The 14,678-nt window shown below is 36.3% G+C and overlaps 1 protein-coding gene across 1 annotated transcript in view; it reads right to left on the bottom strand.

Moving 5' to 3' along the window:
* mtor (mechanistic target of rapamycin kinase) overlaps positions 1 to 14,678 on the bottom strand; it is a 358,206-nt gene that overhangs the window by 173,580 nt on the left and 169,948 nt on the right. The window contains exon 28 of the mRNA XM_048614903.1: positions 6,961 to 7,036. Coding sequence (XP_048470860.1) covers positions 6,961 to 7,036 — 76 coding nt within the window. The remainder of the gene's footprint in view (positions 1 to 6,960; positions 7,037 to 14,678) is intronic.

Genomic DNA, 14,678 nt, shown 5'->3' with positions numbered 1-14,678 from the left:
TCTGATTCTTGACAGTATTAACTTAGCTAGTTTGCCTTAGTGCTGCTTTTTATGGCACGTAACCTGTGCTGCAGAAGCCAGCCACACTTCTTTAGGATTAGACAATTAAAATAGCAGTTTCAAGAAATAACCAATATTGAGATAACTGTGGAGGTATAAACATAATTCCTCCACAGTTACCTTAGTTGCACAGCTGCTGAGCGGACTGCTAACAGACTCTGTGGATTTCACATTAATACCACACTGGTAAATTAGTAGAGTATAACGCATAATTAGTGCAAGAAGAAATGACAGCAATGAGGAAAGTACCATTCAGTCATTCAAGACCACTAGTTGTTTAGTGACTGACAAAATTAAAAGAAATATTACACTGGAACCCTGCAGTTTCTCTTTGAATACGTAAACCCATCCAAGACTATTGCATTTTAATAACTATGTAACGGGATGCAAGGCAACTTAACTATAGCATCGTGGAAGTAGCTTTTGGTGATAGGTCATGTTAATTTACTAATCTGCCAGAGCAGAAACTTTGAGCAGAGTTTTGTTGTGCTGGAAGTGGTGGGCCTGGAGGTGGGAAGACAACCTAATCAGATGGGGCAGTAGCATAACTGAATCTTTCCGCTTTCCCATCCTCCCCTTGAGTTCTAGGCAGGAAGACCCATTTTTTATGTTTCTGCCTGATTGCTAAATGAGAACCTTAAGTGATCAATTAACTATCAAAGGCACTCAGTGTCAGATCAAGGTTTGACTGATGTCTTCTGAAAACTATCCTCCTGCCCTCCTTACCTGTGGTCCCCAATAAAAGAAAACACTCACCAACAAAATATTTACCTTACACCTTGATCTTTGTAATCTTTGCTATTTTTCAAGCGGCAGCCATGGTTTGTTCATGGCACTGCCAAGTTGGAAAGCTGCCAACCTCTGACTAGCTTGCAGATTTTGCTGAACAGGACTTTTAACATTGGAGACTTGATTTCAGAGAACATCTTGCTGTGCTTTCTAAACTGCCCAAGAAGAAGAATATATGCTTGACATTCCTCTGAATGTCTGCATTTGAGTTTCTGGCAACCTTGTTAGCAAGGCATCCATCAAAAACAGAAAATTTATCCTTGGTTACAAAGACAATGGCTTACAAAATCATGGTGTAAAGTTGAATCATTTTCATCGTTTAATTTCATTTACATTTGAAAAGCTTTATTACACTTTGCAGAACTAACAAAAGAACACAGTATGTTCTAAGATTAACTGACGCTATCCTTCAATGATCTTACATTTGGTCTATGCCATTCACTGATTGAAGTTAAACAGCCTAACTGCAGGTCAAGTGAGTGCAACTTTCATAAAATACAATAGAGAGTGAGGTTGTGGTTGCCAAAATGGTGGACATTTTAGCATGGAATGCTACAACTTCTTTCATATGGACTGATTTTAATTAATATCAAGATGGACATCAAGACCTTCTTTAGATAAATATAAAATATCAGAGGCCAAAGTTAACATAGGCCCTTTACAGGACGAGGCTAAGGAAACAGTAATGGAGAATCAGGAAATGACATAGGAATTGAGTCAACACTTTGCATCAGTCTTCATAATAAAAGACACTATTGACTATATAAATACTAAATAATCAAGTGGCAAGAGGAGAGGAAATAAATGCAATAACTATCACGAGAGGAAGAGTGCTACAGAAACTAATGGGGCTAAAGACCAATTAGTCCCTGGACCTCATTTGATGTACGCTAGGAAATTAAATGAAGTAGGTACAGAGATAATGAGATACACTGGTAGGAATCTTCCAAGAATTTATAGATTCTGGAAATGTCCCAGGGGATTGGCAAACTACCAATGTAATGCCCTTATTTAAAAATGGGAGACAAAAACAGGTAACTATAGTCAGTTAGATTAACATCTGTTGTTGGGAAATTGTAACTGTCTTTTATAAAGGATGCAATAAATAATCAGAGTTAGGAGGGCTTCATGTAGGAACAATCATATCAAACAAATTTATTAGAATTCTTTGAGGAGGTAACAAGCAGGATAGATAAAGGGGAAACAGAGAATGTAATATATTTGGATTTTCAGGAAGTGTTTGCTAAGGAACCACACAGTAAGTTAGTTAAGAAGATAAGGGCCCTGGTTTTCAAGATAGTATATTAGCACGCATACAAGATAGAAAACTATTGGGACAAGGGGGAATTCTCAGGATGGTAATCTGGAACTAGTGAGTGCCCCAGGGATCAGTATTAATTATATGGATGAAAAAAGTGAATGCACCATAGCAAATTTTCAGGTGACACAAAAATAGGTTGGAAGGGAACTGCTGAGGATGACACAGAGTTAGTAGAGGGATAGAGACAGGATAAGGAAGTGGGCAAAACTTGGCAGATGGAATATAATGTGGGAAAATGTGAGTGTACGCACTTTGACAGGAAGAACAAAGGAGCTGAATATTACTTAAATGGAGAAAGTCTGCAGAAAGCTGCAGTACAGAGGGATTTGGGAGTCCTCACAATAAATCACAAACAGCTGGCATAGAGGTTCAGCAGGTAATAAGGAAGGCAAACGGAATGTTAGTCTTTATTTCAAAGGGAATGCAGGTTAAAAAGGTCTTGCTGAACCTATACAAGGCACTAGTTAGACCACTTCTGAAAAAACTGGGAAGAGTTTTAGTCCTCTTATATATAAAAAAAGTATACTGGCATTGGAGGCAGCCCAGAGAAGGTTCACCAGATCGATCCTGGATATGATAAGACTGTCATGTGAGGAGTAGTTGAGTAGGTTGGACATGTACTCATTGGTCAGTTTGAATGACACTGATTGCAACCTTAACCTCACTTTGAATCATGAGCGGAGATTTCAAGTTCAAATAACTTCCATCAAAAATAGCTTATTTCCACATTTGCAAAATTGCTTGCCTCCACTACAACTTAACCAATCTGTTACTAAAATACTTATCCATGTCCTGGTCACCTCAGGTGTCACTGGTGCAATGCTTTCTGGGCCAACCAGCCAACAAGTTTATTTTCCATGAACTTCACTTGTCTCCTCACATGTTCTAAGTGCGATAACGCCTGCCTCACTGACTTGTATTAGGTCTGGACTGCCCGCTACTTCATGCAAACACAGCAAATGTCACTCTTCTAGATGACATGAGGAGTTAAAACAAAACAGCGAGATTGTGAAACATGGATAACGTAGATCCCGTAAATTCAGTATAACTTCCAGAAGGCATTTGATAAGGTACCACACTAAAAGTTAATACACCAGGCAACACCACATGGGGTTACGGGTAATTTATTATTTAGATAGAGGACTGGTTAACCAACAGAAAGCAGAGAGTTGGGACAAAATGGGTCTTTTTCTGGTTGGTATGATGTAATCCATGGGGTGAAATATGGTTCGGTCCTTGGCCACAATTATTTGCAATCTATATTAATGAGTTGGATATGAGGACAGAAAGTACTATAGACAAGTTGCAGATAACACTAAAATAGGCAGGAAAGTAAGCGGCAATGAAGAAATAAGAAATTTACAAATGGTTATGGATAGGTTAGGTAAATGTGTGAAAATCTGGCAGATGAAATTTAACAATGATAAGCGTGTGGTTATCTATTTTGGTCAGAGGAATAAAAAGGGCAGCTTACAATCTAAATGGAGAGAAACGTCAGAGTGCTTCAGTGCAGAAGGATCTGGGTGTCCTTGTGCATGAATCTCAGAATTTAGTATGCAGGTACACAAGAAAGGCAAATGGAATTTTGGTATTATTGCTGAAGGAATAGAGTATAAAAGTAGGGAAATGTTGCCACAACTGTACAATTAGTGAAACGATGCCTACAATGCTCCATACAGTTTTGATCAACTTACTTGAGGAGGGACATAGTTGCATTGGAGGCAGTTCAGAGGAGATTCGCTAGATTGATTGCAGAAATGAGGCATTTATCTTACAAAGAAAGATTAAGCAGTTTAGGCCTATACTCTCTGGAGTTTAGAAGAATAAGGATTCTTATTGAGATAAAAAGATGCAAAAAGGAATTGACAAAATAGACATAGAGAGGGCGTTTCCTCATCTGAGTGAAACTAGACCGTGAGGTCATATTTTTTAGAGTCAGGCATAATAAATTGAAAACCGAGATGAGGAGAAATTATTTCTTTCAAAGTGTCATGAATCTGTGGAATTCATCACCCCAGAGTAGGATGGTTGCCAGAATATTGAGAAATTTAAGGAGGAAATAGACAGATTTTTAATCAGTAACAAGTTGAAGGGTTATGGGGAGCAGGCAGGAAAGTGAAGTTGAGGCTGCAAGGAGATCAGACACGATCCACCACTCTTGAATGGTGCAGCAAGTCACTGAAGCCAAATTGCTTCCTCTAGTTCTTATCACTGAAGACATATCCACTGTCTGAAAAACAGATGGCTCTTCCATTACATTCTCTAATGGTATCCTGCAAAATGTAGTAGGCGGCTCCGCAGGAAACAATGGATTCAGTAGCTATCAGATACAATCATTATTGTTGTATCCCAAAAAATGCAGCATGCCAACACAAGACAAAAGTGCCAAGACTATCTCTGAGCAAATCTTCTTTTAATTGGCTTCCTTTTCTTTTCAGAATACCCTGTTAAACAATATTTTCACCATTATAAAACATAAATTGTAATAAGATATATGTAAAGACTTTGAAATAAGGAATGGTACAGCTGCACGGATGAATCCTGCTCCTGTTTCTTCCATTCTTAACTCTGGCACGTCTGCAACATTGCGGGAAGGCTACAGAAACATTAATTAACTACTGCTCATATTTTAACCTGTCACTTGGTAAAAGTTTATTAGATTGAGTGCAGTGAAGAGTTAAGTTGATTACTTGAATCATTCTAAAACTCAACTAGCTTCACTGCTTGCAGACAGGGGTAGGTGATCAGAGTGAAATCAGTTTTTTTTGTCACTGAAAAATATACTGATCAAATTTAAAACACTGAAAATGCTAGTTTAGCAGAATCTGAAAAGTAAAAGAAAATCTACATTTTTTCTCGTTTCTAAAGGCTGACCTGCCGGCTGCATATTTTCAGTATTTTCTGCTCCTATTTTAGATGCAGCTACCTAGTAGATTTACTAACATCTTGGCCAGATCCAGAGACTGACATTCAAAATATTATGATATTTTTGAGGGACTCCAAAGCAAATAATTTACTTGAAAATATGCGATTTCCTTCGGTTTAGCAGCAATGGGATTTTATGATTTTATTTTAGAAAGTCAAAAGCAGAATTTATATAGACAAATCTGGCCAGATCAGAACCAGAAACCTGTATAATGGCAGCACGGCAGGACTTTTCTAAATTGGACTGAGGTGATTAAACATATGTTTCACATGGTTTTACTGAAATTCAAATATTTCTTAAATATCCATATTAACCTTTGACATTTTTCTAATAATTTTGCCACCATTTTACTGAAATCAATGTGACAGCACCTTTACATATTACAGTAGTATTAGCAGCAGAGATAGTAGGAACTTTTCTGAACAAGGGTCTCGACCCGAAAAGTCAGCTTTCCTGCTACTCTGATACTGCTTGGCCTGCTGTGTTCATCCAGCTCTACACCGTGATATCTCAGTATTAGCAGCATGTCTGTTACTCTCGTTTGCCTTAGAAATGATTTGACAACCACTCTCAATCTGTCATAAGTTCCACTAGGAAGATATAATTTCCTCCAAGAGCCAACCATGTTAAGACACACAATTGCTTCAAACCTTGTTTTAAAGTTGGAACATATCCTTCATAATCTGCAGCAGCTGGAGCAAAATAAGAATGGTTGGTAAGAACACAGCTGTTGGGATTCATTCCATTATTTAATCCTAAAGTTATTTTAGTCAAAACACAGGCAAAAAGAGTTTACACATTCATTACATCTTTTTTCAAAAATGAAGGAGTCATGGGGACAGCCAAACTCTGTTGCATCACCATGGCAATGCCCTTACCAAACAGAGTCTATCTGCTTGTCCTGGGAATTAGAATTCACTGTTCATGCTAGATCTCTATGTCAATAATGCCCCAACCAGTCAGCACCGTCTTTTCAATCCGTATAAAATGGTGTCTGTTTCTCGCATCCTAATTCTCATGGGTGCAAGACAAAATGCTTCAACTTCTAGTCTCTTCTTAGCAATGTTTAAAAACCAATGCTGCTTTTTATCATTAGGAGGAAACAAAATACAATATACAACACTTCTAACAGCTGTGGAGATAGGGCAGTAGTGGCAAATTTCAGCTGACAATTAAGTGCCAGCAATTCTACTCAAGTGTTGCGAAAAGTCCATAAGTCCCAACCACGAGTTTGGCAAATTGTTATTGTACCATCTCAAATTTACACATACTATTTACAGGGGTGTTGTATGCATGGAAAACTATATTAATAAATGAGAATTCAGGTTAAGAAGTGCATAATTAATTGAGTCATACACAAATCTCCTGCACAGGGCTGCAACCACTTCTTCAAGGCGCACATTATGAAGTGCTGGAACAATGGCAGGTTAAGTATAGCACATTTACACCTGTAGTTCCCTACTTAGTGTGACCCTGACTCCCACTGGTTGAGGTCACCAATAAAGTCCTGCCTTCTCGATCTCTCCCCTTGCCCAAGGCATGGTAACCCTCAGATTAAACTCACCACCAGTATCTTGTGCTGGGAATTACAATTCACTGTTCATGCTAGATCTCTATGTCAATAATGGTCCAACCAATCAGCACCGTCTTTTCAATCCATATAAAATGGTGTCTGTTTCTCGAATTCTAATTTTTATGAGAGTAAGACAAATTGCTTCAACTTTACCTTTACCTTGATTCCAATAACATTCCGTAACTGTTAGTACTGTGAACACAAGCCAAACAGTTCATCACAGAAAAGTTTTCCTTTTAGGGATAACTGAAATAGTTTGATATTTAGGCACAAGGTATTCAGAATACTTACCAACTCCCCATAGTGTTTCATCGCATATTCCAGGACTCCAGCAGCTGCCTCAGGCTGCTGCAATTTGTTGTTTATGCTGTTAATGAAAAGAGGACCAATAGTAAAATAGAAAATAGTACAATTCCAGTCATGCTGCAAATAAAGTACACTAATCTAGAAATGAATACTTATCAAGTCCACATGCTATCCCAAAGTGCTTCTTATCTAAGTAACTGTTTTTGAAGTAAAATTGCAGTTACACATTAGAAATTGAAAGCTTGAGCTTCTGTAATATTTGATACAGAATACAGGTAGTTCTGCTATAATGTGTGTTTCGTTAACGCGAATTGGCTGCAATGCGATTGATGAATAGTGGGCATTATTAAGACAACGCAAACTTTCCACTGTACAGTACAGTGATTTGCTATAGCAATTTCCTTATAACAGAGTTTTCTATAGGGCAAGGTCACACAAGAATGCAAGAATCGTGTTATAGGAGAACTACCTGTAGTCAATGATCCAGTTCACAAAGTGCCTTTCATCTGCTGCTATTCAGAGGAATTAATTTAACAGATGTGGGGGAAAAGATAAGGGACTGAGGCAGATAAAAGAAAAACAGGCAAGATAGACAAAATTCAGAAAAAATGCTACGCAATACAAGGGGCATAAGTGAAAACCATATTGTTTGCTGCCTCAAAATAGAAACCAATTTAATAATCATGACATACCAGCATTGCACCAAGACCTCTCAATGATCAGAAGACACATATATACACAAATCATTAAATATACTTGTGAATACATTCAGAAATTTAAATTCTAATCTGATAAGTATAGGAAACTACAAATTAAACTTCACAACAGTTTCTCTTAGGTATATAAAGATACACAGTTAAGAATATCGTCAGAATTTTACTGCATTTTATGTTTCATTTTGTTAACAATTTATGCAAAGGCCCGTTAAAATAAAACATATGTGACTACATCAGTGGCAACCAGCATCTAAGCTGATGCAACTACACTCAGATGACAAAGGAATCACTTCACTAATGTGCCAAAAGAATACATTTTTGGCTGGGTTTAGTTAGAAGCAATTTCTTTACAACTGCTCATTATACATTACTAGTCTTTACAATTTATCAAACTTTTTGCTACGGATGCTGCAAAGTGTGAGAAAAGGAAAACGTTAACTTGGAACAGATAAAAGATGCTATAATTTGCTCAGTTTAACACATTTCAAAAATTATTCTGAATACAGTTATGAGCTATGAAGAATCCAATCATGTAACAACAGGTGAAGAGATACTTAAACAGCTGGATTGAATCAATAAGTTAAACACAGAGTTAAATATTAGAACATAGCCTTATCAATTATAGGATTCACAAGAAAATATTGATAGATTAGTCAGAAGAGTTCAAGAAGGATAATCTATGATTACAGAAGTTCCCTCTAAAGGAGCGTGCTGTAAATTAGAGTGTAAACAAATAAACTGTTAAATAGTCTATTTTGCAAAGTGACTTCATTCTCTGACCTGAAAACAAGGTCCAATACAATACTTGGGAAGTGATGCAAGCTGTTATGGAACATAAGTAACCCAGTATCTTTTAGCTATTACTTGATTAGCTATGCATTTTTCTTACCAAGATCTCAAGAAAAGGATAAAGAGTCTCGGAGGCACAGGAATCTACACATTTGCATAATGTAAATACAGGAATGAAAATAACTTACGGTAAGAAGACATCAAAGGACTCAACAATAACAACCATCTAGAAACATACAGTTGGATACTTCCCCATGGCTATCATGAATTCTCTGCCACACCATCTATTGGATGGATGGTAGAGCTATCAAAAAATTTATTGTAGAATAGTCCTCAAATCATAGTGAACCTAAACCCCAATATTCTGGGAATCCCGATGCTGTTCACCAAAGTCAGTATCAATGCAGATGTCTAATGAGTTTAAATAAGAAGGTTAATATGACTTTTTTTCAAATATCTAATGGAGCAGACATTATTGTATGGTAATGTCAAGGGACTAGTGAAATCCAGAGGCCTAAACTAGTGCTCTGAACACATAGGTTCAAATCCCACCATGGCAGATGATGGAATTTAAACTCAATTCAATGAAAAAAATCTGGAATTTAAAGCTAGCCTTAATAATGATGAGCATGAAATTGTCATTGATTGCCATAAAACCCATCTGATCATTAGCATTCTTTTGGGAAGGAAATCAGCCATCTTGACAACAAATGTGACTCCATACCACAGCAATGTGTTTGACTGCCCTTTCACATAATGAAGTGGCATAATAAGTCCCTGTTAAAAGCAACTAGGGATGAGCAATAACGCTGGTCTTGTCAGTGACTGTCAAATCCCATGAATGAAGAGGAAGAAAGAAGTCCCATTATGACAAATTTGAAGTCACATAAAATACCACAAATAAATAGATTCTTGCAACTTATCTTCACTCCAAATTTAGGTATAAAATTTATTTCTCAAAAACCCTCCCTACCAACTCAAACCACATAAGTTCTAACTTATTTAAAATTCCACATCCTATTCCGAATGCCAAGTACAGATCTTCCCATTCCGGTAACAGTACTGAACATCAATTCAAATCACCTCAAATTCCTCCACAATTTCACTCAATCCCATATATTTTTCATTCCTAAATCCTAGTGGATACATCCTCTTGTGACTTGACTACCTCTCCTTGCTTCCAACATGGTCCGTCAGGAATTGTATTCCTGCATTCTTCTACCTGCTCGAAAATCCTTACTTAAAGAAAAGTCCTTAAGATGGACTTTTCTCCAAATATGCTAGTCATTTTCCCCAGATGTCCATAAATCTCCTTGTGATGTTTTAATTTTGTGAAAGAGGTAAATAAATGCAAGTGTTTATTGTAGGCATAGAAATGTTATTTAAAGGAGATAATAAATTATTTCACAAATACTGGTTTTATGACTCCTTGCAGTCAAACTTCACCCATACCCATGCTTCTAGCAATGTGATTAAAAGGGTCTCACTTATTATCTTTGCAAACATGTGAGTATTGCCTCGGGAACTTCTATTCAAAAGAGCTTTGCACAGAGTGAATGGGCTGCTCTGTGAGCAAACATGGCGAATACAATCTCTTTTCATTTCTTAAACCTCTGGGTACACTGAAGAAAACCACCAAACTCAGACCAATCTTTAAAAAAACATACGGCTGACACAGTCCATTTCTGTCACACTAATAACTTGTAACTTTTCTTCCTCCTTCAGATTTAGCATTAAACGGGGAGAATTTACGGTCAGTCAAACAGTAAGTTAGAACCAGTCCTTGAGCGTAGAACTGAGAGGCAGTTTCATAAATTATATGTAAGAAAAAGATTTCCTTCACAGTCTTCAGCGAATTAGAAATGTCTCTGACATTTCAGTTGGTAAAGGTGAAAATATTACAAGCATTTTTTTTATTCTTTAGAAACTTTTAGTTAACAGGTTTTCATACAGGAAATGAGATAATTTAGAGAGATCAAGTTATATATTTTCTGTGAGGCAATACTTTCTTTTCTGTTTACCCAAATTTTAATGCATCACGTGAAATCAGATAAGCAGATACTCATCTTGCTCTACATGCCCATGAATGCTAAGCTGGCACATTTAAAGTATTCTATCACAATCGTGCTTACATATTGTATAGTCCGTACCTAGGAAATGGCAAAACTAAAAAGAACATTTAAAAGAGACGGAAATGTCTTTGATAACACAACAAAATACTCGTCAAATATTCTGTTATTGATTTCCTATAGTATGCAATAATTACATAATTCACTCATAACCAATTGTGAATTATAGTTACTAAATTTAAACTTTTAAATGTTGGGATAAACTTTTCATCAACCATTACAAGTATGCAGAAAATCCATAAGTGTTAAGCACAAGAAGCCATTACACCATTAAAATCTTCCAAGAGAACAGCTGTCTATCAACCCCCTACAAATTTTATAAATAAATTCACTCTCCGAAACAACGGTACATGTTAGAAAAACAGATAAATGTTTATCTAAATCTCATCTAAAAGATCTCTATCCAACACCATTGTAGGAGATAAGTAGAACTACAGTAGCTTAAAGAGAAGATCCAGCACCATCTTGTTAGTAAACTAGGGATGGGCAATTGCAACCTCGTCATCATTGCCCATAACCAGAAAAGAAACATAAGGAAAGACACTTGGGTTTCAAACACCAGGTTACAAGCTGCTCAAATTTTATCTGTGCACAAAGACGATTACAGGAATTGCTTGATGAAATTACTATTTTATTCTTCTCCTTCTAATGTTCTTGTTTTAAATCACTGTACAGTTGAAACAAAAATGGAGGCTTCACCTACAGTTTAGCTGTTTGGCACGTTTGGATTCCACCTGGCCACTGTTGTCATCTCCAAGTCCCTCCAGATGGAAAAAGATATGAAAATGTGTCATTAAAAAACCACAACAGAATACTGGTCAACCACATTTCTTACTTAAAACAAGATCAGTGAACCATCATATCAAATGAAAAGGCAGTTTGTCAAGAGATCCTTCAAGCATGTCCGGGAGGAGAAATAATGACTTCAACTGGTATATATTATGACTGATGTCAACTTGTAAGAATTCTCAGTCAGCTATCAAAGTCGAATAGCCCAAATGGAATCTTTTGTTGTCTTTGCAGAATCTTCTTTTAAGAATATGCCTCAATTAAATCAAGGCAAATCAATACGCAGATACTAAACTCTAATTTTCCATTCTTTTAAATGGGAAAACAACAAATCTAATGTTGACAAATGTAAACACAAAACATCAATAACAGGCACAAAAATAACCAGCAAGACCTTTTTTGAGGCACCTTCTTTTTCAGTTTCAATTTCTGGGAAAAAGCCCACAATTTAATGTTGAAATTGTTAAGGCAAGTGAAGTTTAAATTTTTATCCTGTTGAGCAAGACTCCAAGTTAGATGTATACAAAAATGCTACAGTGGCACTATATATTAACTGCTTACTGTTTCTACCCGTCAACATGCATCACAAAAGACCTGAAGATTTCTAAACTCTTTGTGCAGTTGTGCAAGCACCCTACATCATCATGAATATTAAATATTCCACGTTTTCCACTCCATCCCTGAAGCAGCATAATTTATACAAGTTGATTAACTAGATGGTTTCACTGAAGTGCAAGTATTCTTGTGATAGGCACAGAATCTTAAATTTCTACCTTCAGAAACAGCATTAATCATGGTGCAGCGTTGACAGGCTAAATTACCTACTTCAGTTACTATTGTAATGGACCAGACCAAACCCGCTTCAAATACATCAAAGAGACAGCCTAAACCCTAACTTTTATCTTATTTAAAGGCAAATATAAGGTGCTGTGGTCCAGATGTAATTCAATTGGTCACATTGTTAGGCTTCAAGCAAAACACAACTTTATTTTTACACTATAATTAAAATACAACCAAAAGAAAGAAGAACTGGTCTAACTTTAATTCTATACAAAAACTAAATAGAATAACAGATTATTTAACTTCTAAATAGCAACTGCTCCAATGTAATAACATCCCATAAATACACCCTTGGCAAAGGCAAATTCAGTAAAGTAGGTTGTCCGACATGGCATGTTTCTCCAGTCTAGTAGAAAAAAACACCAAGAAAAAATTCTGGCTAAGAGAAATATATGGCAACTTCCAAAACCCCCAACAACTGAAAAATTAAATTAAAACCCTAGTTCGTGGGAGACTGACTTCACCCATTCATGCTGCTTCTTTTGTTCTAACTGATTTTTAAAAATCCCAGGACTTCACAAGCTGTTTACTTTATTGTATTTAAAGAGATAACTCAGCACCCCGGCTCAAAATCTCTCCAAATAAAAAAAATAAAATAACTTCATAACACCATAGTATCTTCACACTATCATAGCAAGTAACAGAATAGTAAGTCGGCACAGTGGTCTGCATCAAGAAGTAAATTTGTCATATTCCATAATTATTACCAGTATTTTGAAGATTCTAAGATAACAAGGTGTACAGCTGGACGAACACAGCAGGCCAAGCAGCATCAGAGGGGCAGGAAAGCTGACGTTCCTGGCCTAGATCCTTTTCTGAAGAAGGGTCTAGGCCCGAAACGTCAGCTTTCCTGCTCCTCTGATGCTGCTTGGCCTGCTGTGTTTATCCAGCTCTACATCTTGTTATCTCAGATTCTCCAGCATCTGCAGTTCCTACTATCTCTGAAACTATTTTTGAAGATTCTACTTGTGATTTCTTTCTCTGTAAATCAAGACATGATATAGCTAGAAGAGTCAAACAGTAAATTCTTGCTGTAAAATTTATGTTCTTAAATGTGAATTTAAAATAAGCTTATGAATTCTCACTCCCTTGTACTCATTTCATACACTTTAGTTGAAAGCATTTTTTACAAGTTAATGGTCATTCTTTTACAGTACCAAATCATTATCACAAAAGAAGACAAACAAATTCTGAATACTGTTGATTAGAATAAACAACAAAGTCTGAGTTACATACCGAGTGAGAAAACGTTAGGAGTGTGCAAAGATACCACAGTATCTTACAAAGGTTTGAAGACATGAGACGGAGAAAAATAGGTTATATTTATATACCCACTTTCATAGCCACCATGACATTCAAAGACACTTTTCAGACATTGAAGTACTTTGGAAATGCAGTCATTTTGTAATGTATTAAATAAATTACTAATTTATGGACAGTAACGGTTCCACAAACCTTAATGTGATTGTAACCAGATTATCTGCTTTTGTGATGCAGGCTGAAGTATAAATAATGGCCAGGATACCAAGAATAGTAGATATAGAAGAGTTCATGCAATCTCTTAAAACAGATACTGAGCCACTGATTACCATTATTTATACTTAAAGTTAGACTTTTTGAGTTCTATTCCTGCCTTATAGCTTTTATAATTGAGGGCACTGAAGTGTGTTAGTTTGTTATTACTGACAGGGGTAGAAAGCATCACACAATCAAACCAATAAAATTTCTATTTGAAGTTGAGATATTCAGATGACTTTAACAACATGTTGCAAAACATAACACAACTTAACAGTTCAGATGATTATAACAAACCAACTGCGTCGTGATATATTGGTTCTAAATTATTGTCTGCTGATTTTGTCTACATAACAGTGACTACACTTTTAAGGTAAAATGGTTGCAATGCAAATGAATATTTCTTTCATAAATAGGAACAGAATCCTGAAATAGTCTTTACCCTGTTTCTTACAATTATTTCAATACATTAGAAAATTTTCAATAATACCTGTTACAAGTTTTAAATAATTCACCAAGGTTACCCTAGAAGTCACTCATATAGCAAAAAAAGTCACTCAATTTCCACGAGAAAGCCTAAAGCAAACCAAGCATCTATAGGCACCAAAATGAACATATTGGTCATGCGCAAAATGGTAAAAAATAAATTCAGTAAAAGTGAATGGAAAATTCAATGTCACTGAAATCTCTTGTGGGAGAAAAAGTCAGCAGAGTACAGATAAAGAGATAATGATACTCGGCATTTATCCATCCATACAAGTACAGGTAACAAGGTCATCAACTCTCCCAAAACACCGTCTACCCCAAATATTGAAAGATAGAATAAGGATAATTATGTAACTCATATACATATCTTTCTGTATCAAAACCACAAGTCAGATTACTGATGAAATAATTGCCTTTCCTACAAAGCCTTTATGACAGC

The sequence above is a fragment of the Rhincodon typus genome, chromosome 31 (assembly GCF_021869965.1).
Source record: "Rhincodon typus isolate 14 chromosome 31, sRhiTyp1.1, whole genome shotgun sequence".
Classification (NCBI taxonomy): Eukaryota; Metazoa; Chordata; class Chondrichthyes; order Orectolobiformes; family Rhincodontidae; genus Rhincodon; species Rhincodon typus.
The sequence above is the reverse complement of the archived record's forward strand: the minus strand, read 5'-3'. Positions and strand labels throughout refer to the sequence as shown.